The following is a 27,723-nucleotide window of genomic DNA, read 5'->3' as shown; positions in this document are numbered from 1 at the left end:
GCATGTAGGCGCTAGCTGAGCTGGTGCACATCACTTGAGGGGCAGAAGGGATCTGCCCACACTCCTGTCCCAGGTCGCCGTAGATGGGGGGCGGGGGGAGCAACCTCAGTAAATTTGGCCCATGAACCCAGGTCAGTGCAGCGCCCAGGCCACAGAGAGTGGCAGCTGGTCTCTGGGTCCTCCCCCCCAGGTCCTCCCAGTGTTGACCTTCTGCCACCTCCCCTTGCGACACTGCTGTTTGCCTCACTCCACAAATGCTTCCCATGTCCTGTGTCATCACTGCTAAGTCCCCAGAGCAAAAGCAGGCTGCCAGGATGGGGGCCGGGGGGCGCACAAACAGGATTTGTAAATGCAGACTCCTGGGCCTGGTCCCAGGCCCCAGTTCAGACTGGGGGGAGCCTGGAACCAGCATTTAACCCCAGGCAGTTCCTCTTCATCCCCAAGCTTGAGAGACCTGGTCTGCAGTTCCTGAGGAGCCAGCTGCCCCTTCTTTCCAAGCCCATGGGGACCAGGACTTGCAGACCAAAGGGAAGGGGGAGGCCCCACATAACCTGGCGGTGGTGGGCAGGAGACATCCCTCGGACCCCACCACCTCACGCGCAGCCCGTGTGACCAGACCTGAGGGGCCCAGGAGGCCGGAGGCAGGGGGCCGGCTGGTGGAGGGCAGGGACCCAGCTGTGAGCACCCGAGTCCGGCTCAAGCTGCAGAGAGTGCAGAACCCCCGACCTCACCCACCGCCAGGCTCAGCCCATCTGTTGTGCCACCAGAGGTGTAACTTGGCACTAGTTACCCAACCCCTCGGCCTGTGTCTTCGGCTATAAATGGGGGTGCTGCTGGCACCTTCTTCTGGGATGTGGGAGTGAACTATGGCACACTGGTGCAGGGCCACCCAGGCCTCAGCACACGGCGGGTGCTAAGGACTCCCACGTACGGCGCTGCGCTGGGAGCTGGCCCGGCCTCAACACTGCTCCACATCTCCCCTGGGTTGCACCCAGGGCTCACGCTGTGGAGGGGAGTGCGAATGCGGGGCAGAAAGGACTCGCCCGGGTCAGGCGGCCCACACACGGCCAGCTGACGCCGCTGCCCGCCCCCGTCCCTCACGCCTCTGGGCGCCCACCTGTCCCCTGGCCACGCCCCCCGCTCTTCTCTCCACGCGCGCTCTGCAAAGGTGGGCAGAGACCTTCCGTACGACCCCGCGGAGCTGCCGACCTGGAGCGCACGGGCTTACCCGACACTTCGTAGCACAGGGCCGGCTGCAGGCGAGGGTTACCCCCTACAGGAAGCGGCGCCCCAGCCCGCCCGGCGCCCCTTCGGTCCGCGGCCCTCCTGTGTCTGTGCACGCGGGCGTGGCGGGCGTGAGCGTGCGCGGACACACAGGCGGGGACCACACCGCGACTCCGCCCAGGTGGGCGCGTCCCTTGCACACACGTGCACGCACCCACGCACGCACGGCTCACAAACACCGGCCTCACGCAGCCCACGTGGTTCCCCCGAGGGGCACCCAGACCCGCACGCACCCCCGGGTCCGCCCGCCCGCGGCCGTGGGGAGGCCCCGCTTCACCGCCCGGAGATGGGCCGCGGCGCGCGAGAAGAAGGCAGGCGGGAGCCGCGGCGACCCACCGTCCGCACTGCCGGGCGGCGGGCACGCGAGGCGTCGGGTTCAAACCCTACAACCCCGAGGGAAGGAGGCCGGGAGAGGCGGAGACCGGTCCGCAAAGAGTGGGCCCTCGCCGGGGCTCGAACCTGCGGACCACAGACGTGTACAGGCATGCGCAGACACCAGGCGGGGGGGGGGCTGCGGACCCTAGGGCGCAGGCGGGCGACGTCAACGTGTCCCAGTGCCCCTAGCACCCACAGTTCCAAGCGCAGAGCCGCGTCCGGAAGCCCGGGATGCCGATCTTCTTTCCTCGTCCTCTGATTCGCTACAAACTACGTTCATTTCCGCAGAAAGATCCGAACCATTTCCAGACCATCGCTGTGGCAATCGCTATTTTGTTTCCGGGGGAATCGAGTTTGCTGAAGGATGCTGAGCACTTCCGGGTGCTCTTAACAGCCTCTGATTGGCCAGATTTATGAATATATTAGGGAATGGAAAATAAAGGGTTTCCCACCAGCCTAAATCAAAATATAGGCGTTTTAGGGTAGCTGTGGAAGTTTCGGAAGGTTGTGAGTACTTTCATTCATGTGTTTCAGACACGCATGTAAAGTCATCATAAACGTGAGGTGACTAAGAAATAGGTCTTTAAATAGCTGGCTCACGAAATAAAAAGCGTGTTGTATGAAAGGAGAGAAGGTTAGCACTCCCCTTGACAAGGATGGAAGAGGCCCTTGGGCCTAACAACACACATACGGTTAAGGCATTGCCACCTACTTCGTGGCATCTAACCACTGTTTTTTTGTCCCGGGTCCGGCGAATTGTACTCCTCTGAGCTGCTGGCGGCCACGCCGGGCTCCCGCGCCTCTCACCGACAGTCAGGATTCTTCCCTCCCGCGGGTTCTGCGCCTCCACCCCACTCCTGCCCGCCCCCCCCCGCCCGGGCCCGGCGTACGCGTCCCTGCTGCACCCGAAGCCGCCTGGAGGGGAGCGCTGCCGCCCCCAGGCCGCCCCCCGAGGCCAAAGAGCCGGAAGGGATGTGCACCCCCACGCGGAAGCCCCCGGAAAAGCGGCCCCGAGGGCGGGCAGCACGTTTCCCCGGTGTCCCGAGCTCACACAGTGCTGTGGTCTGAACCTAGAGCTCGCTTGAGGACTTCGATGATGAAGGTACATCGGACCGGCCCGACGGAGGCTGCCGTCGCCGGGAAAAGCGCCCAGCACCACCCTCGAGCTTCCCGGGAGCCGGGCCGCACGTGCAGCCCGGGGCGCAGACCCCGGGGGGCGGAGACCGGGACCTGGACACCCACCCACCCAACGCAGGTGCAACCAGCTCTGTGCTCGGGGACATTGAATACACGTGTATACATACTTTTCTAAAGATATGAAGACAACTGGGGAAATCAGAATATCAGATATTTCATTAAAGTATATTTTGGGTGTGACTGTGGTATTGTGCGCACGAATGCTCTTGAAGCGTCTTTCACAGGTGCTGTGTGTTCACTGCTCGAATAACGTGTGGACGAAACACGCGCGCACGCGAGGCCCGAGGAGCTCGGGGAGGCCTGCGCCGCGGCCTGGCGGGCTCCGGGCAGCCGCGTGGGACTGCCCAGCGGTTCACGCCGCGCTCCTGTGCTAGGCAGGCCCCTGCGCCCACGGAGGTCGGCCTTCACCTGGGCGTGCCTGTCTGCGTCCGCAGCCACAGGCCTCTGGGTCGTCGGAGTCGCTTCCTTCCCTCTCGCCCCTCACAGCGCAGCCACCTCCAGAGACCGCCAGACCCTGCTCGTTAGCAGTCAAACCAGCTCCCGGCCACCACCTCGTTTCTGTCCAATCCCGGGTTCTCCCCGCCCCTGCCTCGCTCCCTCCCTGTGCCCTTGTCTGCCACCCAAGGATTTCAGAGTCCCTCAGGTTTCCCCCTCGAGTTTCATGTATAAAAGAAGCTGCAAAACGGCCATTTTCCGGAGCGTCTTCTCGATCCACCAGGATTTTGCTTCGTGGCAATTGTCATCAGTTTGTCCCAAATAAACTCGTAAAAAAAATCCTTACAGGTTTCCATGTCTCTTACATTGACAAGTAGAATGTCTGGGGTTTTATTCTAAGTAACGGGGAAGGGACACAGAAACCACGCCTGGGACATGAGGATTTCTCTCCACTTTCTCTCTGAAACGTTCTGTAATCAAGTTCTGCTTTTAGTGAATATACTAGATCGGGGGTGTCAAACTCATTATCACCCGGGGCCACATCACCCCGGTGGTTGCCTTCAAAGGGCGAACATAGCTACTCTTTTAACACTTAAGCCAGAGCTTGGTGCCTCTGCGGCCAGGCAGCAACAAGGCGGCAGGAGGGTAAAAGCAGGTGGAGGGCCAGGTCACACCCGCAGGCCTCGTGTTTGCCTCCTGCGGTCTAGACGCCCCCAACGTGGTAGCAGGGATCCCGGGGGCTTCTTGTGTTTGCCTCTTTCTTTCATACTGTGTATCATCCATGCAAATTCATGCAAATGTGTATCATCCACAACACTCAAGGCTGTTTAAAATTAAAAAGGAAACCAAACCAAACAGTGCCTTCCTCAGAGCGCCCCGCAGGGAAGGTCTGTGCTCAGTCCTCCCCGAAATAACAGCTACACGTTAAGGTAAAAAAATTCTTAGTGGACAAAAATAAAAGACATGAAAATCTTTATTTTCAAAAAGAATGCATTTTTACATAAATCTACAACAGAGAATTCCAAAGTAGAAAAAATACACTATATTCAAGGGGACAGTGCTCCACACACACCCTGCCACCGCCCGGCCAACCAACAGCAGCACCCACAGAACCAAGGGGCCTGGGCGTCCCTCCGCAGGCCCCAGGACGGAGCCACGCCGCCGGACGCCGACACGGGACCTCGGCTTTGCCTATCAGAACGCGCTGCAAGGGCAGGTCCCAGCCCGAGTGGCTGACCCACACCATGCGGCCGTCCACCCCCCACCCCGACAGGCAGCCCGAGGGCTCCCACCTCCAGAAGACGGGGACTGGGGGCAGCCCGTTCCCGGAGGCCTTTAGAGCCGCCACGCTCACCGTGCAACAGGGCCCCGGAGGTGCCCCTGAAGCCTGGGGGCGCCCCCACATCCTCGCCCGCCTGCCTGCCCGAAGGCCCCAGGCTTTGTCCACCACTTGGCACTGTCCAGCCCAGAACCGGGACGTGGCCTTGGAAAGGGAGAGACCACCACCAAGCCCATCGCCCCAGGCAGGACTGGGCCTCCCCTGCGCTTCCACCAGAGGTCTCGGGGCTGGCAGACTGGGTTCACACCCCAGGGGGGACCTCGCTCCACGCAGGGGTCCCGTGGACTGGCGGCAGTTTCCAGTCCCTGCCCCATGCCCACCACTGTGGACAGAAGGCCAGCGGGGAGGGATGGGCAGGAGAGTGACACCAGCAACCTGTGAGCAGCTGGCCGCCGAGGGCCCCAGGAGCCCGCCTGGCCTCAGCCGGCAGTAGGCCGGGCGCCCGTTCACGCCCCGCAGAGCGGAGCCCAAGCCTGGAACGAGGGACCGGGGCCTCGGCGCCCCAGCCAGCAGAGAGCGTCTGCCGTGTTCCCTTGGGCGTTTCAGGGCTCCGCCTCCACTGCAGCAAGGACGCCCCTAAGAGCGCGTCCCCCGGCGGCCCCAAGCTCCTGGGGACAAGGACAGAAGGACGTGCCACTGGAGGAGCCTGTCCTTGACTGAGTCCTCCCACCTCCTGCAGCGCAGAAGCAGTGGAGACGCCTCCTCAGTCCGGGGCTGCGGCTGTGTGAGCACCAGGGACCCGTGCAGGGGCCACGGAGAGCCACCGACACGGGGACAGGGCCCCTGACCAGAGGGGTCTCGCAGACACAGCCTCCCACAGGGACCGCTGCAGCAGGAAGGGGGGGGTTTGGCTCATCGGGACAGTGTCCGCTGCACAGGGCGGGGCCGCGGAGGCGGGGCCGGAGCACCGGGCAGCGACTGGGCAATGAGACATGGAGAACAGCACAGAACATTTACTGGAAAACACGCAACTCTCGATAAACTGAACTTCACCTCACCCTCTGTAATAAAAAATTAAATTTTCGTGGACTGTTTGAACACAACACAGATTAGGAACTCTGCCCCAGACAGTGTGAGAGGAACTGGCAGGAAATGCCTCCTGGAACTTTCTGATGGTAACACCTCCCCTCGGCTCATCCTCTTCAGAGGCAGCTCAAGTCCGGGCCCTCCCAGGTGCCCCGGCCGGGACCCGGGAGCCCCCGAGACGCCTCGCTCCTTGCCAACCCGGCGGCCTCCTGGTGGCCCCGTGGCCCTGGGGCCTAGCAGTCACTCTTCCAGAGCTTGATGGTCTTGTCATTCTCCAGGGCGGCCGAGGCGATGATGTTCTCCGTCGGGTGGCAGGCCGTCGAGATCACGACGTCTGAAAGCCAACAACAGTCACCGCAGCTGCTTCTGGGCATGGGGGCCACTGCCCCACCCCCCGGCTGCTGCCCGCCCAGCGATGACCACTGGCACACATGGCCACACACTGTGGACAGCAATGCGCACAGAGGAGCGAGGGGACAGGGGGTTGGGGACGGAAAGACGGACAGGGAGAGGACAGGCGGGGGGCAGGCAGCAGGCCCCCATGACACTGAGCCCCGGTCCGGGACGGAAGGCTGTGCGGAGCAGCAGCCTCTAGGGGCTGGTGTGCCCACGGGGGACGGCACTGGCCCCAGGGGCCGAGCTTCCTCCCAGGCTGTCCCCGAGGAGCACAGAGCCCCGTGCTGGGCACAGGCCACTGTCGGTGACCCTCTCACTCCAGGAGGAAGCCACACGGAGGGCTGTGTTTTAGGGGGTGCGTCGGACACACTGCTCTCTGCTGGCTGCACAAGGTGCAGGACGGACCGGCCCTCCGAGTGCCAAGCACAGGCAGAAGGGGACCCCAGGTGCTGAGGAGCCGGCAGGGGCAGCCCCTCAGGGCTCAGGCAGCCGGAGACATACAGATTGAAGTTGCCTGGCCCTGGCCAGTCACCTCCAGACGTGTGGTGTCCGCAGGCCACCAGAGGGCCAAGGAAAGAGGCGGCACCGGGCACTGAACACCAGCGTCCTGTCTCGTCCACAGCTGCCGTGGGCGAGCGGCCCGAGGCCCCGGGCGAGCTCACCTGTGTGGCCCTGCAGCTTCTGCACGATCTCCTTCGTCTGCAGGTTCCAGATGTAGACCAGGTTGTCCTCCGAGCCCGACACAATCCACTGGGGAACGAGGATGGGGTGAGGCGAGCCCGCACCTTCTGTTGGCACCGGGGGCGGCGGGGGGGGGGGCCCAGCCACCAAGTCCTGGAGGACAGCCGTCCCAGCCAGGCCAGCTCTGCCCCCCAGGCCCCCAGCCCCCCGGCCGGCACATGGCGGGCGCCTGGGACGCACTGCGGCGGCCAGAAAGCCCATTGAGTCTCTTCTGTAAAATGAGACACTTCCCATTTTCACCAATAACCACTGATTTGGAGGTTCTGAGCACGTCGGCACCTCCCGCCCCGCTCCTGGCGGGGAGGCCGAGGGCACTGCCGCACGGCAGCTGCGGACGACAGGATGCTGGTGTTCAGTGCCCGGTGCAGGACACGGCCCCACGGAGAGAGGTGCTCGGCCAAGGTGCCAGACCGCTCCACGAGCGGAAGACAAGAAGCCCCGCACACCGTCTGACACGCTCGGTCACAGCACCTCCTCCACACACGGGCCAGGTCCTTTTGTGGGCTCCAGCTGCATTTTTACCTTTCTTGAAATAATAAGAAATACACTAAAGTTGTTGGGTATTTTCTTCCATCTTCAACATTAAAATGACCACACAGAAAAAGCACCAATTTTGATGACTTTTTAAACGCGTGCTGACGTGACAGCCATCACGACGTGACCCCACAGAAGTGTTCTGAATGACATCACCGGCACCTGGGCGCCGCCGCACAGAAAAGGCATCAGGGGCTTCCCCGACCCCCAGTCCAATGTTCTCTTAAACTGCCACTCCCTAAGATGAAGGTCACAGTCTCCTGGTCACACACCAGGGCAGTGGGGTGGGTGGGGCCTGGGGCTGGGCTCCGGAGTGGCCCTCAAGACTCAGGACTCCAGCCCCTGAGCCAGCCGGTCCCCCACCCCTTCCCCCGGCCGGCTGAGCAGCAGCTGTCACGGGGGCACGGAGCCCTTGCCTCTGTGAGCGAACCCGGCAGGTTACGGGGCAGCCCCCCCTCTGGGCGGGTCACCACCTGGGCCACCTGACCTCCTCTGGTCAACGGAAAAACGCCTGCTGGTCCCCCGGGCACAGCGCACCCAGAGCCTTACCTTGCCGCCGGTGACCGAGAAGTTGGCGAAGATGCAGTACTTCTCGTTCTTGTGCCCGGTGTACGTCTTCAGGCACTGGGAAGACAAGGGCCGCGGCCCCGCTCAGACGTGCCCGCCTTCCGCACGTCTCCCTGAGACTGGCGCGCAGGCCTGGGAAGGCTGCCCAGGCGGGACCTGAAACGCACCCCGAGGCCGCGGCACAAAGCCCCCGGGGTCCAGCCACAGCCTGCCCGCTGGCCACCGGTGAACCCCACGTCTCTGAGAAACCTGCACTGAGCCCACACCACGGGACGGCTTCCGGGTCCCCTCTCCCCGGGGCCTGGCTCAGCGCTGCCACCATCAAAAGCCACTCTCGGGCCCCACACGCCTGCAGCCCAGGCTCAGCCAGAGGTCTCCCAGCCGCACTCACCTTCCCTTTGCTGTAGTCCCAGAGCTTCAGTGTGCTGCAAGGCAGGGGGGGGTCAGACACGCACCCCAGGTCTCTCCAGGCTGCCTGCTGCCGCTGCGCCCCCTCCTGCTGCTCCCGAGTCTTAAGCAAGGGTGGGCTGTTCCCCACCCCCTTCTACATGCAGGGGCCCAGCATGGTGCGGGGACACTGGACCCCAGGGACTTAAGGGCACCCCCGGGCACAGTGTGAGGACCCCAAGCGTTTACAGGTCGAGGACAGGCTGCTGCGTTGCCCCCAACCACTCAGTGGTCGTCTGGTTGCCGCGTGACAAGGACTCGGGGAGGCCTGGTTCCAGAGACGCCCAGACAGACCTGAGCGCCACCCTCCCCCTCAATCCGGGGCGGAGAGGCACCCCACGCAGGGCGCAGGGGCGGAAACCAGCCTGGGGCCCGGGCCAGGCGGCCCCGAGGGCCCCCCCACTGTGTGCACCGGGAAGCCCGTGCCAGAGGACCTCCCACAGAGCGGGGTGGTCAGACCCATGGCTGCGGGGAATCTGACCCTGGGGCGAGGGGGTCCGAGGCTCAGGGCAGAGGTCCCCAGCCCACCCCAGCACCTAGCTGCACACAGGGACCCGCTCCTTGCAGGCGGGGGAGGCAGGACACGTACTTGTCCAAGGTCGCGGCCAGGATGTACTTGCCGTTGGGAGAGAACTTCACGAAGGACACAGGGGGGTTGTCGTCATCTGCGTGGGGACAGAGCAGCTGACACAGGGGGCCTGGGCCTCGGCCCCGGACAGGAAGGGAAGCACCCTTCTCAACTCAGGACCTGGGGGGGGTGGGGGGGGGGGGGCGCAGGGCACCTCCTCTCTTCCAGCCGGGACAACGAGGGGGCGGGGGCAGGGCTGCGGGACAGCACAGGATCAAACCCGCAACTGGAAACCCCGCAGCCCCAGCTCAGCTGAGGCTCCTGGGACACAGGAAGCTTCGGGGGTCTGTCAGTTTCAGCGAAGACCCCCAAATTCCTCCTGAGACCCGTCCACGCCCTGGTCGCCCACACCCTCGCTGCTGACCAGGCGGCTCCACAGGACGCAGCTGAGGGGTCGGCACTGCAAGGACCGCCCAAAGGGGAACGGGCACTTCCGGCTCTGGGACAGCCCCGACCTCATGTGGGGAGGAAGAGTCCCCAGCCTGAGTGACGGAGCCAAGACTCAGGACGAGGGCTCCTGGAACCCACAGGAGGCGAGGGCGGGAAGCGCTGCTGGAGCGGACCCACCCCCCACCGCCAGGTCGCCCGCAGGGACCCTGGACAGAGCAGGGCCCGGCAGCCTCACCAATCAGCGTCTTCAGGCACTGGCCAGAGGCGGTGTCCCAGATCCGGCTGCAGAGCAGAAGCAGGCCAAAAGCCGGTCACAGCCGGCAGCACGTGAACAGTCCCCGGCCACACACTGTCCCACCTGGCGTGCCCACGGCCGGGCCCCACCGCTCGCCCAGCACCTCTCCCGAGTCAGGGCGCTGTGCCCACAAGCCACCTGTGGCGGAGCCGCTCTTGCCTCCCACCTGCCTGTCCTGGCCGGGCCTGCAGTGACCCAGGAGACCAGGGAGGGTCGGAGATCTGACCTGAACCCGCCACCTGCCCAAGAGTACGCCTCCAGTTCAGCCACCAGCGGGCCCCTGGCCCACCAGGACTCGAGAGCCTTTACAGGTGTCCCTGGCGGGAGTGCCCCTCCAAACCCAGCCCAGCCCCCGGCCCGCACGGCCCCCGTGGACTCCACTAAATCCGTCCACTAGCTCCCCCTCCCGCCTCCGAGCCCCACGGTGGGGTTCGCATCCTGAGCTCTGCCAGCTCAGCCGAGGCCGAGTGGGACCCTCTGCCCGAGACCCTGCCGCTCGGCCTCCGGCAGCCCGTCTGCAGTGGGATGTGTCTGGACGCCCCTGTTCAGGACAGACACTCCCTCGGTGGGACACCAGGTGGGGCAGCGCGGACTCCTCCTCAGGGAACTCAGCCCCTTCCTCGTCCCGGCCGCCCCACCGGCTGCAGGCTCTCAGCCTCCACGGCCCTCTGCCCGAGTCCCCAAGGCTGGAGCCAAGGCCACCACGCTCACCAGAGTCCGTCGTAGCTGCTGGACACGATCAGGGACCCGTCACGGTTGAAGTGCACCTGGCAGGAGAGACTCACGTTCAAACCGCCCACACACGGCCCTCCCTGAGCCAACCCCCCTTCCCCTCCAGACCCACGGGCAGCGTGGGGACGGTCACTCTCCTGGTGTCCCACCCGAAGCTGGTCTGACGATGAGACACAGCAGGAGCAGCCTGAGGCAGCCCGGAGAGGGCGCTCACTCAGGGCAGCCACCCCTCAGTGAGGTCGAGTCCTGTGGAACCAGCCAGGACCCGTGTCTGCCAGACCCCCGGGGGCCACAAAGGACGTCCCAGCCTTCCTTTACAAAAGCAACAAAAGCCAGGAGAAAAACCCATGGTGCGGTGGCCTTCACCCAGGAGCTCTGCCCGCCGACCACCGGGAGCCACAAGTCCCCACCCTGGACTGCCGGGGCCTTCTGGATTGGCAGAGGAGACAGAAAGAGACCCGGGCTGCTCAAGCCCCGCGCCCTGGACCAGCGCGACCCCACGGCGCCGCCTCACTGCCTTCTCCTCTGAGAGCCCGGGGCCGCCCGCCCGCTGCAGGGGGGCCAGAGGCCCGCCCCACACAGGTTCCTCTGCCAGGCCTCTCCTGGGGCTGATCCGCCCTCGAGTTCTCCTCCCCACCCCCGAGTTTTCGTGGGGGCGGAAGAACCGCCACATGAGGGGCTCAGCTCACCACTGGCTTCTGCTGATTTAACTCGAGTCCTGGGCCCACTCCACCGGGACGAGCCCTTCACGACCAGTGGCCCCGTTCCAACGCCACCCTGCTCCCTGTGACGGGGAACCCCCCCCGAGGCATCGAGGAGCGGGGACCTGGGGGTCCTCCACCCAGGGCTAGGCAGCAGCCCCCCGCAACGCCCAGACCGATGTCGCCACACTCTTCTCTGCACGCACCTGTGCCCGACTCAAGAGGTGCCGTGGGCACCACGCTGTGGAACAAACACGTCCCCACGCCTGCGACACGGAGCCACCATCACCAGACGCAGCGAGGGCTGGAGGCTGGGACGGCGCCCCGCTCCTGCCCAGGGGTGCTGGGCCATCAGCCCGCCTGTGACGCCCGCGAGCCCCACGCACAAGGGCAGTCTCACGTCTCCAAGCAGATGCCACAAGGAACAGGCGCGGCCCCACCGACGGGCCCGCCTGGAGCCTGCTGCTGCTTCCGCACCCGGCGGCCCAGCCGGGAGTCCGGCACTCCACAAGGCCCAGGGACCCCAGAGCCAGCCCTGCACGCACGGGCATCCCTCCCTGAACACGGCGCTTGGTGGCCACGGGCGGCAGGTGACCCGGGTGCCCACAGCCTGGCTCCAGGAGCCGCCCAGCTGCGGCCTGAGTGCCCTCCCCTCCCACCAGCCGCATCGGCCAAAGCCCTTTGGTGCTGCAAGTACTGCCACCAACTGTGTCCGGCCCAGGCGTCTCCTAACCCACGGCGACCCGGCCACAGCCGCCCGCCCCTCTGACCTGCAGCGGACCCTCACAGAGGCCCCGGACCCGCGCACTGACGCTGTGCTTCGTTCCCACCGTGCCAAGCACCGCCAAGGCCGGTGCAGCTCGTCTGCCCACCAAGGCTCGCTCGGGCATCGGACAGGCACCCGGGAGGACCACTGGGACTGGGGCACCACAAGAACACAGAGGGGCTGTGAGGCAGGTGCTCACAGGGACGCCCACCAGACCTGATGGGTGGGGGGAACCAGCTGTCCCGTGACGAGGAGCCTTCTGTTCGCACGTGATTCCGTCCGGGACTGATGCCCCCCTCAGGCTCCACACGGACCAAGGAGCACTGTGGCCGCGTTTCACATGGAGCAGCTGACGGCCGCATGTGGTGACCCCGTGTCCTCGCTGCGTATGCTGCCACCACCCACAAAACGGCAGGGCCAGGACCACACCCAGTGGGTACCCGGGGGCCCGATGATCCCAGCGACTGATCCCACCTGAACTGCACTCCACCTACCACCCTGCCCAGGCGGGGTTCCTTCTCCAGGACTGACTGCCCCGCTCAAGATCAAGTTTGGGGACACTCCCCCCACAACCACCGGTCCTTCCCAGGGACCGTGAGGTCACCCGGGGTCCCTAGCACCCCAGCCCCGGTCATCGTTGTGCACTGCCGGCTGGCTCCCAGGACTGGGCGGTGACGAGAGGGACTCACAGCTGAGACGGGGTCCGAGTGAGCCGGCAGAGTCTTGAGACACTTCCCGGTCTTCACGTCCCATATCCGCACGCTCTCGTCAAACTGAGGACGGGAGGAGAGGTCAGGACAGTCCCCGGGCCCGAGACCAGCCACTGCCCAGCCACGCAGAGGAGCTCAGTGACAGCCCCTCCCCCGACCCCCACCTCCGACCCCCGGGTGCTGGCGGCGACTCACGGAGCCCGAGACGATGAGGTTGGACTGCGGGTTGAAGTTGCAGCAGAAGACGTAGTTGCTGTGCCCCTTCAGGGTCTTCAGGCACTTCCCCTGCAACGGCGGCGGGGGTCAGTCTGGACGCCACTGCCCCGCACCTCGCCCACGGCCCCCTCCAAGACCCGGGGGCGGGCCTCCGGGGCGGGGCCCGAGCCGCTCACCGAGCTCACGTCCCAGATCTTCAGGGTTTTGTCGTCTGAGGCGGAGACCAGGAGGTTGGAGTCTGAGGACCAGGCCACGTCTGATATTCCCTACGAGGGGCACACAGGCCATGGTCTCGGTGAAGGCGGGGGCGGACCCCGACCCCCAGCTAGACACAGACAAGCAGGCCCCCCGCTATGCGATGGCCACGTTCCGCTGACCACACAGGAAGACAGGCCAGGCCGCCCGGCCTTGCACTGGGCCGCGAGCTCCACAGGCCCTTCTTCCGCCACACAGCCAAGCTGGCTCACCTTTTCCACCCCAGCGACCTTCTAAATAAACCGCCCGTGTATTTCAACAAGCAAACAAACGAATGGCAAATAACCCCCAGAACGGATTTCAGGGGAAAGGCAACATGATTCCCCCGGCGGGCTGCCGGCACGGGCTGCCCAGCGGTCACCTTCGGGATGCAGGGTGGACACCTACCAGTTTGTGCCCGGATATGGTTTTCTCAAACTTCCCATCGTAGGCGCCCCAGACCTTAATGAGTTTGTCTGCAGCTGAAAGAGAGAAGCAGCAAAGGGCCCGGCTGCCCAGTCGCCCAGTGTCCACCACCTGGCCCTCCCTGCAGAAGCCCCTGAGAAACAGTGGGAGGGGCTGAACCACGAGAGAGGGCCAGCGCCCTCCCCTCTCCCCACCCCCTGCTCCCAGTGGCAAGGGGCACAAGTCAACAGGGAGGGACTTCCCGACAGTCCAACTCTTGGCTCATAGGCTACACCGACCCAGAGGGGCAGGTATCGGAAGCCCCCCCCAACGGGCTCCTCCCGGCAGCTGAGGCCCCGCCGGTACCTACAGGAACTCGCCAGCCACTCGCCATTGGGGCTGAACTTCACAGAGGACACAGCTTTCGTGTGGCCAGCCAGGGTGAACTTCAGAGCATAGTTTGGTTTCACGGGCGTAGGCTGGTGAAAAGACAATGCTCATCAGCAAAAAGTGACCAGCACCACCCAGTTTAGCTGAAGGCCAGTCTGGGTTTAATTCCCAAAATCTAACCTCCGACTCAGACCTACGTTTGGGCTCCATTCAGTGCCAAGTGCCTCCCTGAACTCCGTCTGCGGCACGTCTCGAACTGAACGAGTCTAAACGGAGCCCTTCCTCCCCCTGCAGCCCCCCACCTCAGTGTGGGGACCACTGCCCCCACCCCACCCCCCAGGCGGAGCTCTGGGACAGTGCCCCGCCCGAACCTCCAGCCTGCCTGGGGTCTGCAGGGCGATCTGCAGACCTGCCCTGGCGTCAGAGCTGGGGGCCTGGGGGCAGGGCGGCTGGGGGTGGGGCTCGCTGCACACCAGACCCTGTCTTCTGATGGGGACCGAGGAGCCTAGGGCTGGGAACCGCCACATGACACACGGATGAACAAAACCGGAAACTTCTGACCGAGGAGGGAGGGCAGGCTGATGGGCCTGAGAACACCCAGAAGCCCTGCAGCCCAGGTGCGCCTGCAGGTCCCTGGCGCCCCTGGGGACTTGCCTTGCTCTGTGTGGCCGACGAGGAAGGGGTGGGCTGGGCTCTGGCAGCCTCGGTCTCCGGCTTCTTCTCCTCCGTCGCCATGGCTCTGAGGCCCACCGGGCAGGGTGGGAGGCCAGGCGGAGAGGCGTGCAGCTCCGGACAGAGGACTCACAGTGGGGCGTCCGCTAATCGGGACCTAGAGTGGGGGGCCCAGGCCCACAAACAAACCACGGCTCAAAAATTAATTTGTAGGAAAAAGGATAAAACCCGTCTGGCCACTGTACTGAGCTCAGGTGCACTGCTGCAAACGGAGGAATCTGACCGTGACTGTGCTCCTTGCTAATGCTTACCAGACATCCCACTACACACCCTGGCCAGCCTCTTCTGAGACCGTCAACAAAGAGCTGCCTGCAGGGGCGCCGGCCGCTCCACTGCCCACGCATCCACAGGCAGCGCGGGCAGACAGGTGCCATCTTCCCCCAAGGGCCCTCGTACGTTAGGAAACCGACCAAAGACTTCTTGTCAGGAAACTCACAGGCCAAACTGCGGGAGCCTGAGATTCAGGGCACATAAGACTGGGAGCGCATCCAAACACTGAGATGCCTCCCAGGTGATGCCGTGCCGCTAACTGCCACGCTCAAGAACACAAGTGCTCCGGGGCCCCGTCCTCGCCGTTGTGCTGGCTGCAGACGCAAGCCACTTCCACGGGGCTGGCAGCTCCCAAGGCTACGAGACACAGCTGGGGAGCCCAGGCCAGAGCCAGCCCTGCCTGCCTGGGGAAGCCTGAGTGTGCGGGTCACTGCAAGCGAGGCTCACACCGCAGGAGGGGATGTGGGGACAGTGAGAACTCCCCAGAAGCTGCAGGGCAAAGCACTGGTCCTCCACCTGGAGAGGCCGCCCAGAAGCGCGCTGGGCGGTTGGAAAACTAGGGAAGCATTAGTCTGAGGAGGCAACCAAGCTGTCCTCGCAGATGTCACTGCCACCCAGCTCCCAGAAGCTGGAACCACCACCGGTGAGTTTACACACAAAATCGTAACCTGGGGCTGGAAACTAAAGTCTGTACCGGCTCCCTGCCACACCCCAGCAGTGGAGGTCTCCACTCAAGCAGGGAGGAGTCACAAAGCATCAGAGCAGTGTGGGCCTGGCTTCCCGCAGCAGGGATGGCCCCACCAGGAGCGGGGGAGGGAGAGCAGGCGGCTCCACCTGACCCGGAGACCACCTGACTGGGAGAACCACTCAAGCATTCGCACAAGGTTGAGGCTCAGAAAGGCTCCTCCGCCTCTCTCTCCAGGGCCTTGGGGACCGGGCAGGGGCTGGACAAGTGGGGGGGGGGGCGGCAGGCGTCACTAAGGGCTGGGGCTGCAGAGGTGGCAGCCAGACCACACAAGGTGCCACACTGTGGAGCACAGCAGGCTGCACTCAGGGTGGAAAGAGCCCCTCAGGGGATCCAGACAGGTCATTTTAGCATAAAAATTGAGACCCACCAGGAGGTGTGGCAGGACTATAGCAAACTGGCTGCTCTCAGGTGAGGAGTCGGCAGGATGCCCAGCCAAGCCGCCCACACCTGGGGAGCCACGGTTCACACTCAAAAAATCAGCTAGGGTTCTGAGAGCGTTGCTTGACTCCGAGTCCCAAGCATGTCTACCTAAGGGGAGGGTGGGTGGCAAGTCTGCATTCTCCATACACGCTCCGGTGGTTCCGCGGAACCATTGTTTTGTGGCCACTGGGAGGCTCCTTAGAAATGAGGTCTGAGAAGGTGAAGGAGGCGACTGCTCGGAGGTAGTCTCCGGAGATCCCGCCTCCTGCCTGCGGGCTTTTCACCCAAGGTGCCCAAGGTGCCCAAGGCCCAGCCGCCCAGACATCGGGCGGTTCCAGATGCACTGTTAGTGCGGGCCGCTGAGCTCCAGGGCGGAGGCCAGGCCCACAGGTGCGGGAAGACAGGTCGTCACCGGGCGGCGCGCTCTCCCGCCTGGGTTGTGCTGTGTGTCCCGGCTCACCTCCGGGAGCCGGGCCAACTGGGAGGTGGCGTCGACCAACGGGTCTGTCCAAGCGCCGGGAAACGGACCCGGTGTCTTTTCACATCACCCAAAAAAGCCCTCGCAGACCTGACTAGAAGCTGGCCGAGGCTCCAGGGCGAGCCGAGGCCGAAGGCGGGCGGGATGCGCGCGCCCCATGTAGGCAGGCCGCGGGGGTCGGTGGGTCTGGGGGCTTTCTTTGAAGCGGCCGTAGAAACAAGGGTAAATGCTGGTTGACCGCAGAAAGAAGTCACAGCCCCCGGGCGGAGCGCCTGTCACTAGGCCGTTGAGGAGCCACCACACGGGTGAACGCCCGGGATCCCCGGGAACAAGTGAGGGCCCGTGGAGGGATGGGGCACAGAGCCTCCGGGGGCGAGTCTCCAATAAGGGGACGAGGGGGCGCAAGGCGGGTACCCGGAAGGCGAGGCGGCGTGGACGCGCGGGACATCTGCACCGAAGGGCCCCAGCGGGCCGAGGCCAGGCCCGCCGGAACACGTGCGGCAGCGATGGTTTGGGGGTAGCAACGACGTAGATCCCCCGCGCGTGCTCGTGGGCTATGCGTCCCCCGCTTACCTCCCGGGCCGTGGCGGACGGCAGCAGGCGCTCCGGGAGTCGCGCTGGCCGCCGACTGGGCGGGAGCCGGGCCGAGCTCGACTAGTCGGCGCGGAGCCGCAGTGCGCGTGCGCGGAGGGCCAAAGCAGCGTCGGGGCGGAGCAAGAGCACAAAGCCGGCCTCTCGGAGGGGCGCTACGGACAGCGGCTAGGGGCAAAATACTTCGGGCGGGGGCCAACGCCTTAAAGGGGCAGTACGTTGTGTGTGCTTTCTGCTTAAAAGCCTTAACTCCAAAGGTGGCTGATGCAGGCCGTTCTTCCCCTGCATTTTCTAAAAACTGAAATATAAAGACACTACCGCAAAATGCTACTGTGCCCCTCCAGTGCTCACACCCTGAGTTCGCCCCGCAGTGGTGCCTCCAGGGAGGAGCTGGCGGGGCCCCAACGTTTTTTCAGAGCTCACGTCCCTCCCTCCTCCCTCGCGCGCGCGCGCGCGCGCGCTCGGAGCGGTAGCTGACGCGTCCAGTGCTTACAAGCCTGGCCCTGGCTGCAGTCTCCGCGAAGTGTCTCCACGAATGCGCGGGACCCTTACCTTCCCACTTGGAAGCGAAGACCCCGAGCCCCGAAAGTTTCCGGATACCGGCTCTGCGCCTCAGTACTGGCTCTCCCGCAGGGCGCACCCGCTTCTCTCCTGAGCCCCCCAATGAGGAGAGCCTATCAAGCATGAAGGCTGCCCTGCCCTGTGCAAGGTGATGTCCCTGACAGGTATCGTCACCTGCGGTTACACAGGGGAAGAGGAGGCCCACGGAGGGGGTACTCAGGAGCGAAACGAGAACTGGAGCCGCTGTCCTGGCCCGGAGCCCTGAGCATTCTCCGGATCCTGCGCCACTTCTACTGCCCACGTGGCTCTTAGAGTCTTAGAAGTGGCGGTGTTCTCCCAGCTCGATGCCCCGCCCGCGGGCAGAGTCACACGCGGTCTCTTATTTCCCAAGTAAAAATGGGGACACCGAATATGACATGGGATACCCTGCAAACAAAAGGACAGCCTATTTGAAATGGAAATGCCAGGGGAAGTGATCTGCGTGGTTGCCATAGAAACAGATCAGAAGCCTGGCAGCTAGTCCGGAGCCCCAAGGGGGCCAAGTCTCTGTCGTCCTACCCGGGCCCTGCCCCAAAGCGGCTGGAGGTGGTGCTCTGCGCCCTAGAGGACTGTGCGCCTGTGCACCTGCTCACCTGGAGCAAGAGACAGTGACTAAAGAAGTTCAGGATGGAGAAGGGCTTCTCCATCCGCCCGCCTGCCCTAGTTCCCGCCTCCTAGCTGGCCTTGCTCAAACCTCCGAAGCACAGTTGGAACTTGTAAAACCCCAGCTCAAATCTGTCACACCCAGCTGAAGACTCAGAGCTGGTTTCCCAGGGTCCTCGGTCCAAACCCAAACTCCACTGAGAGTTACCAGGCCCGCCTCCCCCTCCAGCTTAACACCACCCCCGAATTGTGCGCCCCAGGTCCCGGCGCCAAGCTGAAAGCATTACAGCCAGTCCTCCAACCCCCAGGTGGAGCGCGATGAGGCCCTGACCCCAGAACTCAGAACTCACACGGGGTTCCCAGGTGAACTGGCCTCACCTCCCTCCTCCAGGAGATAGAAACTTCCTGTGAAAGTTAGAAAATCCTTGAACTTTGTTGAATGTTTTTCCCCTTCATCACCATGGTCATAGCTAAAATCCTGAAACCAAGCAACAGCAGATAAAGCGATTTAACAAAAACTTCGAAAAGCTCATCTAGCCCCCCCCCCCCGCCCCGTTGCTCAGTTGGTTGGCAGGTCATCCAGGCACCAGGGGGTTGAGGGTTCCATCCCTGGGTCAGGACCCTTGCCTGGGTTGCAGGCTGATGGGGCTGGGTTTGTGTAGGAAGCGGATCAATGTTCCTCTCTCAAGTCGGTGAACATAGCTTCGGGTGAGGATTTTTTAAAAATAAAAATAAATTAAAACGTGTCTAACTCTTAGGCCCTGGCTGGGTGGCTCAGTTGGTTAGAGTATCATCCCAATGCACCAACATTGCAGGATCGATTCCTGGTCAGGGTCCGTACAAGAAGCAGCCAGTGAATGCGTGATTGAGTGGAGGAGCAAATCGAGGTTTCTCTCTCCCTCCCTCCGCCTCCCTCTCTCTCTAAAGTCAGTTAAAAAGTGCTTGTTGGATGGGCGGATGGATGGATGACCGGTGAATTGATTACTGAAAAGCAATGCTCTCTTCCCAGAAGAAGAGAGTTACTCGGTGTGTCCACGGAGTGGTCAAGGAGTCCTTTGGCAGGGGCAGAACTTAAATTCAGAACATCCCCTTCTGCCCTGGCTGGTGGAGTGCAGCAGATGGAGCACGGGCCTGTGAGGCAGGGGGTCCGCGGTTTGGTTCCCCGTTGGGGCCCATGCCCGGGTTGCGGGCCAGGTCCCCAGTGGGGGACACAGGAGAGGCAACCGCACACTGATGTTTCTCTCCCTCTCTTTCTCCTTCCCTTTCCCTCTAAGAATAAAGAAATAAATAAAATATTTTTTAAAAAGAATATCCCCTTTTTATCGGACTTGAAGCTTTGGAGAAGCCACCTTCAGTCACCTGGTGATACACACTTTGTTGGGGACAGTGGGGGGCTCTCCATGAGAAGCAGAGCATGTGAGGGAAACTCAGACGTGGCGGCTGGCAGCAGTCTGGGGGCGGGGGACACTGGCCCTTTAACAGCCGAGCCCACCGCTTTGGGTTCCGACGGCAGTTGACGAAGGAGAGTCCGCAGGGGAAGCCCAGAACCCTGGGTTTCCAGGAGCAACTCACTGGATTTCCAGACTGGACGGCCAGCCTCGGCTGGGCCGTGGTCCCCGGGAGCTGCTGTCCCCGCCCGGAGAGGCCGAGGGTCCCGCCTGCCCAGGTGAGTGGGGTCTGGGTGAAGTTCCTTTTCCCCTGGTACCTATGACGGGACAGCTGGTGCGGGCCAGCTGCGCCCCATTTCCCCTCCCTGGGCTCTGCCCTCCCTCCCTCCAAGCTTCCTTGTGGCCCATCAGGACAGGCGTTTTGCCCACTGTCCCTGGGTCCCCATGGGCCACTCCCAACCCTGGTGTCCTGAAAGTCATTGCCAGTGCTGACTGCGTCCCCGGCCTTGGTGGTCTCCCCCAGCCTCAGTGTCCGGGGCAAAGGAGGGACAGCGAGACAGGAAGAACTGCCGTTTCTTGACATGGAGTTCTCTCCCCGCAGGGCCTTTGCCCAGTGCGCCCACCGTGGACCCACCCCTTTGCCCCCTCTACCTCTCACCCCCAGGAAGCCCCCCAGCCTCCCTTCTCCTGCACCACCTCCCCTCCCGATGGGACGCCACCCTTTCTAAGGTGACCCCTTAGGCTGCCTCACCCGAGGGTGACCGAGCGTTCAGTTTGTTTGGCACTGCCTCATTTTAATGTGGAAAGCCACCATCTCTCGCAGTCAGTCCCTCAGCCCCAGGGCCATGGGGACCTGAACGTCCCTTCCCCAAAGTCCCCGGCTCGGCCTTAGCCACCACCCGCCCCCTCCCCCCCCCTCCTGCTTCTCTGTCCCTCCTTGCCCCTCCCTGTCCCTGCCAGCAGCACCCTGGCCCTGGCTGCTCCACCGCCCCCACTCCTGGGGGCTCATGGGAGCAGGGACAGCCCGCTCCGGCCACAGGGCCTGCAGGGGGTGGGGCACCCAGCAGATGTTTAACCAAGACCCTCCCAGTGAAACCCAGAAAGTTTGTTTTCACTCCCTGCTGCTTCAAAGTCTCCGCAAGGAACCCTGGCTGCCCTCAGCCTAGCAGGGCTCCAGGCCTGGGGGTCTCAGGGACGGCCCCTCCGGGCCGCGCAGGGTGTTCTGGGCCCGGGCCAGGCCCGAGGCCCGCAGGGCTGGCCAGGCGGCTCTGGGAGCAGGAATCCCTGGAATGCGGTCCCAACTCCCAGGCTGGGCCCCACCTGTTCCGGTCTGCAAACCCCCTCCCCGCCTTAATCCCTGCTGGGGAGGGAGAGGTCCTGCCCAGACCGACAGAGAGGCTCCCGCGGCTGGCCGGTGGGGCCCAGGCCCGAAGAGCCAGGGGACGTTCTGGAAGCTTTCAGATCCGTTTGTTGTTGCCGTGGGTGGGTGGTGCATGAGTGGCTCGGGGGCATTTGGAAGGAATACAAATGTGGCTGCCCGTGTCCCACCTGTGTCCCTGTCCCGTCACTCCAGTTCCACTCGTCCTGGACCTTAACACCCGCACAGCTGCTCCTCCTGAGCACCTACTGTGTGCCTCCCTTTGCCGGGCGACTGTAAATGTGGTCTCCCCAAAGCCCGCGCACGGTGGGAAGGTGGTCGGATTTTCAGAGACAAGGAGCTCAGAGAGCCTCGGTGACCTCCCCGAGGCCACACAGCACAGACAAGAGAGGGCTGGGGCTGGACTCTGCACGGGGGGCCTCCAGCGTCTCCCTGCAGCCCACGACCCTGTCGGGCTCCCCACGGCCCCCACGCAGCCAGCCCACTCTACACACACCCCCAAGGCTGCCTGTGGCCCTCGGCTGCCCCTTTGGGGCTTTCACGGGTTCTCACAACTATGAATGGTCTCTGTGGGAAAAGACCCAGGAGCACCACGCTGGCTTAGGAGGCGGGGCCACTCTCCATGGGGACAGGGCCAGCATGCCAGCCTGGGGGCCCCCACACCTGGCACCAGAGGGGCGCCCCGAGGCCGCCACACCAGCCTCTTCGCCTTTTTGGGTTCCCACGGCTCGCTGAGAATTCCCCGGCCGAGGAGTAACCGCCTGAAATAGAACAGCTGACGTGGGGAGCCGGGGGCCAAAGTCTGAGGCCGCGGTGCCCAGGGCCTGGCCTCCGGCTGCAAGCCGGTCCCCTCCACCCCTGCTCCCCTTGGCCTCCCACTCCCCGCTTCCTCCTGGTTTTTAAGGGTTTTTAAATCCCACTGAAAGCAGCCTGGGGCTGAGCACCTGCAGGGAATTCGGTAGAGGCCTCCCCAAGGCTGAGGCCAGCGAGACCTGGGCTTGCTCACAGCTGCTTTTCCCTGGGAGGCGGCCCCTGGGGGGGGCGGGACCCCAGGCCGAGTGCCCCCCACGCCCAGCCTGGCTGCCCGGGACAGGCGGGCCTGCTTGGGGAAGAGGTGGCAGGCTGGAAGGCTGGAGCAGAACGGATGGGGTGTGAATGATTCCAGATAGTTCCAGTCCCAAACGCAGGTCCCCATCCACCTCAGAGTGTTTGAGCTGTTGGAACGAAAGGGGAGAGGCGGCCGGGGCAGGAGGTCATGCAAATAACAGAAATAATGGTTCTGAAAGCTGGAGGCAAGCGGGAGCTGGGGCCCACTGCCCACAGACTCCCGCCCCCTCCCCTCCGCAGGCCCCTCCCTCCAGAGCCCTTGCCGCCCATCAGCCGTGGGGGCTCCAGGCTGCGCCAGGATGTTCGCCGCAGCGGTGGGTGCAACAGTGAGACCCTTGGAGGCCGCCCGACCGGCTCCCCCCCCCCCCCCGGGGCCGTGGGAATCAGCCAGGGCACTTCCGGTCCCAGGCATTCCGCAAGCCCCCCCCCCCATGAAGGTGGCAGCTGGGGACACGGTGCAGGGCCACTCGGGGCAGGCGGAGGGAGAAAAGCCAGCCGAGTTAGGCTGTGCTCAGAACCTCTGTGTGGGGAAGGAAGGGGGCTTCCTCGAAAAGACCCTGGAGGGACCCCTGTCCCAGGTCACTGTCCCCAGAGGGAGACTCTGGGGCTGGGGCAGTGTCCTCCTCGTGACCTCTCCTCTGGCTGTGGGAAGAGGGTGACGGTGGCCTGTCCATGATGAGGACGTGCTCCCCACCCTCTGTTCGTGGAAGAGACTGAGGAGGGCTGGTGTCCATCTTTCTGGAACGTGGTAGGACTCACCCGGGAAGCCACCTGGTCCCGGGCCTTACCTCACAGGAAGGCTTTGGTTGCTGGTCCGGTGTCTTTACTTCTAGGTTCGTTCAGATTTGTGTTCTTCCCAAGCCGAGTCTCGGCGGTCTGTGTGCTCCTGGGAATTTGTCCATTCCATCCGGGTTACACCCGGGGATCTCATTGGTTGGTTACAGTGCTTTGATTCCTGCAAGCCTCACCCCTCGTGATATTAGTCTTCTTTTTTGAAAGATTTATTTATTTTTAGAGAGGGAGAGAACCATCAATGTGTGGTTGCTTCTCCTGGGTCCCCTGCTGGGCCTGGCCCTCAACCCAAGCATGCGCCCTGACGGGGAATGGAACCACTGACCTTTCGCTTCCCGGGCCGATGCCCAGCCCACTGAGCCCCACACAGGTCAGGGCCGTTCGGAGAGTTTTCACTTTATGTGTTTTGGGCTCTGTTGGTGTCTGCGCAAGTGTTTATAACTGCGCGGTCTCAATGTGTGGGCCCTGAGGGATTGTCTGACGTGTGTGTCTCCAGCCACAGGACACGTCTCGCGGTTCGTTTTGTCTGGCGTTGGTACGGGCACAGCTCTGTCTTGCTCACGGTCCTATTCTTCGGCATTTACTTCTCTCCGTGGTTCTGGAGTGAGTTTCTTGTAGACAGAGCACAGTGGGATCGCGGTTTTCTTTGTCGCCGTTTGTTCATTCGTTTTGTCGATCGCTGCCTTTTCCTGGATGTCGTCACTGACCCAGAAGCTGTGCCCCTTGATCTCCATGCGTCTCATCTTTCGTCTGCGCCTCGCTTTCCCCACCGGGGTCTTCTCTTGTGTTCTGTCTGCGGTGGCACCCTTCTCTTCTCATTTTTACTACACCCGTTTAGTTTTACCGGCTACCCTAGGGATTACAATGGACGTCTTAATCTTTAATAAATGACTTTAGCTTCAGTGTTGGTGCCACACAGAATCTTTGCTCCTGTACAGGGCTCCTATTCCTCCCGCTATTACAGTTGTAAGTTACGGCTTTACGGATGTACGATGAGACTTCTCTACAGTTTCCCTTTAAGCCACGTGGGGAGAAAAGAGGGATTAACAACCAAAACTGTGCCGGTGCTGAGTTCCCCGGTGCCCTGTGTGGTCACCTCCGCTGTTCTCTGATTCTCGGCGGATTCCAGCTGCTGCCACCGGTTCGTTCTGCCCTGAAGGGCCCCAGTTAACACCGCTTCAAGGAGGAGTCTACCAGCCACAAACTCAGTTTTTGTTAACCTGGGATCCCTTCATTTCTCCTTCTTTACTGAAGGATAGTTTTTTTTTTTAAGACCTTATTTATTTGTTAAGAGGAGAAGGGAGGGAAAAAGAGAGGGAAACATTGTCGTGAGAGAGAGACAGAGATTGCCTGCCTCTCATACGCACCTGGACCAGGGACCGAACCCGAAGCCCAGGCAGGTGCCCTCACCAGGAATTGGACCGGTGGCCTTTCGCTTTGTGGAGGGACGTCCAACCAACTGGGGCACACCACTTAGGGTACATTGGAGGATAGTTTTGCTGGATATAGAATTCTTGGTTGACAGGGTTTTTAATTTTTATTTATTTACTCTTAAAGAGAGGGGAACATCAGTGTGTGGTTGCCTCTCGTGCACCCCCTACTGGGGACCTGGCCCGCAGCTCAGGCCTGTGCCCTGACTGGGAATAGAACCCATGACCCTTTGGTTTGCAGGCCGGCGCTCACTCCACTGAGCCACACCAGCCAGGTCTGTCTTCAGTCAGTTCAAAGACATTATTTTACAGTCGTGAGGTTCCGTCTCAGAGGTAGGCGATATGGGAAGAGGACCCGTGGGGCCATCCATGCAGAAAGCTTTCTTGGGGCTGGCGAAGCCCAGAGGGACCACCTCCATCATGTTTCTGACCAGCGGATCCCCAGGGAAGCCAGGAGCGTCCGGCGTCTGAGCAGGGCGCACCCCCAGGTGGCCCTCTGTCCACTTCACCTCAGGACTGCTTCTCCGATCAAAACCTCGTCCAGGCCTGACACTGACCGGTCTGTCTCAGGGGACAAGCGGCCCAGAGGTTCCCCGGCGCACTCCTTGGCCTGACTGCTCCGCACCTCCCTGAGTGCCGGCTGGCAGGCCGCGCACTTCACTGGTGCCGGTCTGCGCGTCCCCCCCAGCGTGCTGGCCCCATGGCGGTGGCGCTCTGTCTCCATCGCGCCTCTGCCGTGAAGGAAGGCAGCAGCCGGCGCACTGTCTCAGGAGAACTCGCACCTCACGTGTCCTTGCAAGAACCCTGGGAGGCCGGGACTCACAGTCCCCGTCTTACAGGGGTGCAGGCCGGGACTCCGGGGGGCTACCCCGGCTCCGGCTCCTTGCCTCTGGGTCTGGTGAAGGTGGCCCAGCCCGCCCACTCCTTCGGTTTGGTGCCGGGACCCCCCTGCCATGTGCTTTTAAGGGCGTTGCTATGACTTTGGTGCAAATGACCCCCCTGGGGGGCAGGAGCACAGGGAAGTGAGAAGGCTTCCCTCCAAACCCCATCCCCTCACGCAGGCTCCCACGCCTCGGGGAGCAGTTAACGGACTCCGATGTGGGCATTTGCTCCCTGGAAAGCGCCCCGCTTCTCCTTTCCCACATGCAGCCCCCTCTAATGTATTTAGCAGGTAAAATGTAAACCCCGCCCCGGCTGGTGTGGCTCAGTGGATTGAGTGCCGGCCTGCAAACGGAAAGGTCACCAGTTTGATTCCCAGACAGGGCACATGCCTGGGTTGGAAGCCAGGTCCCTGGTGGGGGGGGCGCTCAGAGGCAACCACACATTGCTGTTTGTCTCCCTCCCTTTCTCCCCCCCTTCCCCTCTCTCTAAAAATAAGTGAAGTCTTTTTAAAAATGTGCACCCCTGTCTGGGCCCAAACCACGGCTCGGGCTTGTCATTGGCTCTCCCTGGGCCTCCCTCGCTCCCTCCCTAAAACAGGTGGGAGCCCCTCCGCCCCGGAGCTGACTGGGGATTCGATGAAATCGTGTGTGTGCTGCTCCCCATGCCGTGCCTGGCCCACAGTGGCGGCCAGGAAGCGGCCGTGTCATTAGAAACCGGTGCCCACCTGCCCGTGCACCCCGGGGGCTCAGCCTTGCTTGGCAGGGACAGGAACTCCTTTTTCCTTTAGTTCCGAGCGCTGGTTCATCTCCCGAGGAAGGACTCGCAATAACTAAACTTTTAAGAGACTGACGTGTAAGCGGTAACGCAACACCACGCCTGCTCTGTGCCTTCAGGGGCCTGGTGGACGAAGGCTACACACAGGACAGGAGGCAGCTGAGGCCCTAGGCCCCATCCTGGCCCGAGTGTGGGTTTAAGGACAAGTGCAAGCATGAAGGTCACGTAGCCTCTTGCAGGGTGGTGTAGGGGTGAGCAGGGCAGCTGCCTTCGCCGGCGGAGGTCTGGCCACTCTGAGGAGGGTTGCGGATGAAGGCTGGAGAGTGAGACAGGTGTGCGGAAGAGACAATTGAGTCTTTCAGCAGATATTTCGGGAGCACCCATGAGCTGTCGGGGCTGTTTCACAGGGGGAGAAGTCAGCTGGCCGGCCCTACAAGTAAGAGACCCAGGCAGGGCAGTGAGCCTCTACCTAGGGGGGCTGCAGCCCCACCTCCCCCTGCCCCACCCCCTCCCCCTCTCAGAGGGTCGGGTCCTATTTCTGTTCCTGACGACAGATGAGGAAACTGGTCTGTGGAGATTAAGGGGCTCCACTCTGGGCCCTCAGCCGTTCCTGGGGGCCCATCCCCAGTGGTGATGAAACTCCAAGAGCCCAGGAAGGGGGAGAATAGTGGGGACAATCAGAGTCCCCCAAGTCCCTTCCTAAGGCGGCCTTGCTTCCCAAGGGGCACCTGCCCTGGGCCTGAGGCACGGGCAGCCCAGGGGCTGAGGTGCCTGAGTGCGAGCGTCTGCAAGTGTCCATCGCTCTTGCAGACACGGCTCCGCAGACTGCTCCAGACACAGGGAAGACCCCTCCGTGAAGGCGCCTGGGCTACCCAGGAGCAGACGAGCCAGAATGGTGGGCCCCGGACAGGAGAGGCGGAACCTGGCCCTCCCTGCAGAGAGTCAGGTCCTCGGGGAGCGCCCAGATTGGGGACTGGCGGCAGCGGCGACCAGGGGGCTCCTCTAGTCAGTGGGAGGCCCAGGGAGAGTCATCTGGGTCCTGGGTGTTTGGTGAGCAGCCTCGGACAGCTGGCCTGTTAGGGACAGCTGGCCTGTTAGGGACAGCTTCTGTGAGGCCAAAGCCAGGGACAGAGGCTCTGTGTGGCCTGGGAGAAAGTGAGGGTGGATCTTTCTAAGTAGTGAGTGAGTGGACCATCCTGATGGCCAGAGTGTCCAGGTGTCCGAGAGAATGGAGCCGCTGGCAGGACGGGCACAAGGCCTTGGCGCTGAAACAGAAGTCTGTGCATGGGGGCGCCAGACCCGGACCTGGAGAGGGGTGCAGCGGGGACAGGGGTTCTAAGGAGCCAGTCTGCAGACCCTCGGCACCCCCCCAGACCTCTGCCCCCTTGTCACCGAAAAAGGCAAAGGTCTTTCCCAGCCAGAGCCCTCTGTGACATGTCCTGAACACCCAGCAGGGGACAGTGGGGTGGCCGGGGAAAGTCAGGGCCTCTCTGAGATGCTCATGGTTTGGGCAGCGGAGCTTGAGTTCAGCCTCCGATGCACCCTCCAGTGACCTCAGGGCTCGAAGTTGGGAAGGTTCAGGGAGCCCCAAGGAAACTTTGTTTCCGACAAAGTTGCCCCCCCCCCGTGGGGGCAGGGAGGCTGACGTACACAACGTGCAGCTACCTTCAGTTACAGCGGAGTAAACTGTACTTGTTCGCACAGCCGCGAAACTGCCACCTA

The 27,723-nt window shown here is 63.0% G+C and overlaps 1 protein-coding gene and 1 non-coding gene across 2 annotated transcripts; one reads left to right on the top strand and one right to left on the bottom strand.

Annotated features, from left to right (window-relative positions):
• Positions 1–2,271: 2,271 nt before the first annotated feature.
• LOC119036162 (U6atac minor spliceosomal RNA) lies at positions 2,272–2,397 on the top strand. Its single transcript, XR_005079932.1, has one exon. It is a non-coding gene; the product is annotated as a U6atac minor spliceosomal RNA (small nuclear RNA).
• Positions 2,398–4,246: 1,849 nt separating this feature from the next.
• Positions 4,247–17,145, bottom strand: WDR5 (WD repeat domain 5). The gene is made up of 14 exons (XM_037127735.2): positions 17,030–17,145; positions 14,463–14,637; positions 13,789–13,897; positions 13,422–13,495; positions 12,956–13,045; positions 12,759–12,848; positions 12,543–12,626; positions 10,366–10,421; positions 9,595–9,641; positions 8,931–9,006; positions 8,286–8,319; positions 7,877–7,951; positions 6,715–6,802; positions 4,247–5,990 (listed from the first exon to the last, which is right to left on the bottom strand). The coding sequence occupies exons 2-14, from the start codon at positions 14,541–14,543 to the stop codon at positions 5,890–5,892; spliced, it is 1,005 nt and encodes a 334-aa protein (XP_036983630.1). The 5' UTR covers positions 14,544–14,637; positions 17,030–17,145; the 3' UTR covers positions 4,247–5,889.
• Between the last annotated feature and the right edge of the window lie 10,578 nt (positions 17,146–27,723).

Source organism: Artibeus jamaicensis, unplaced genomic scaffold, assembly GCF_021234435.1.
Source record: "Artibeus jamaicensis isolate MK-2021 breed Jamaican fruit bat unplaced genomic scaffold, CSHL_Jam_final contig_471, whole genome shotgun sequence".
Lineage (NCBI taxonomy): Eukaryota > Metazoa > Chordata > Mammalia > Chiroptera > Phyllostomidae > Artibeus > Artibeus jamaicensis.
This window is presented reverse-complemented; position numbering and strand designations above follow the sequence as displayed.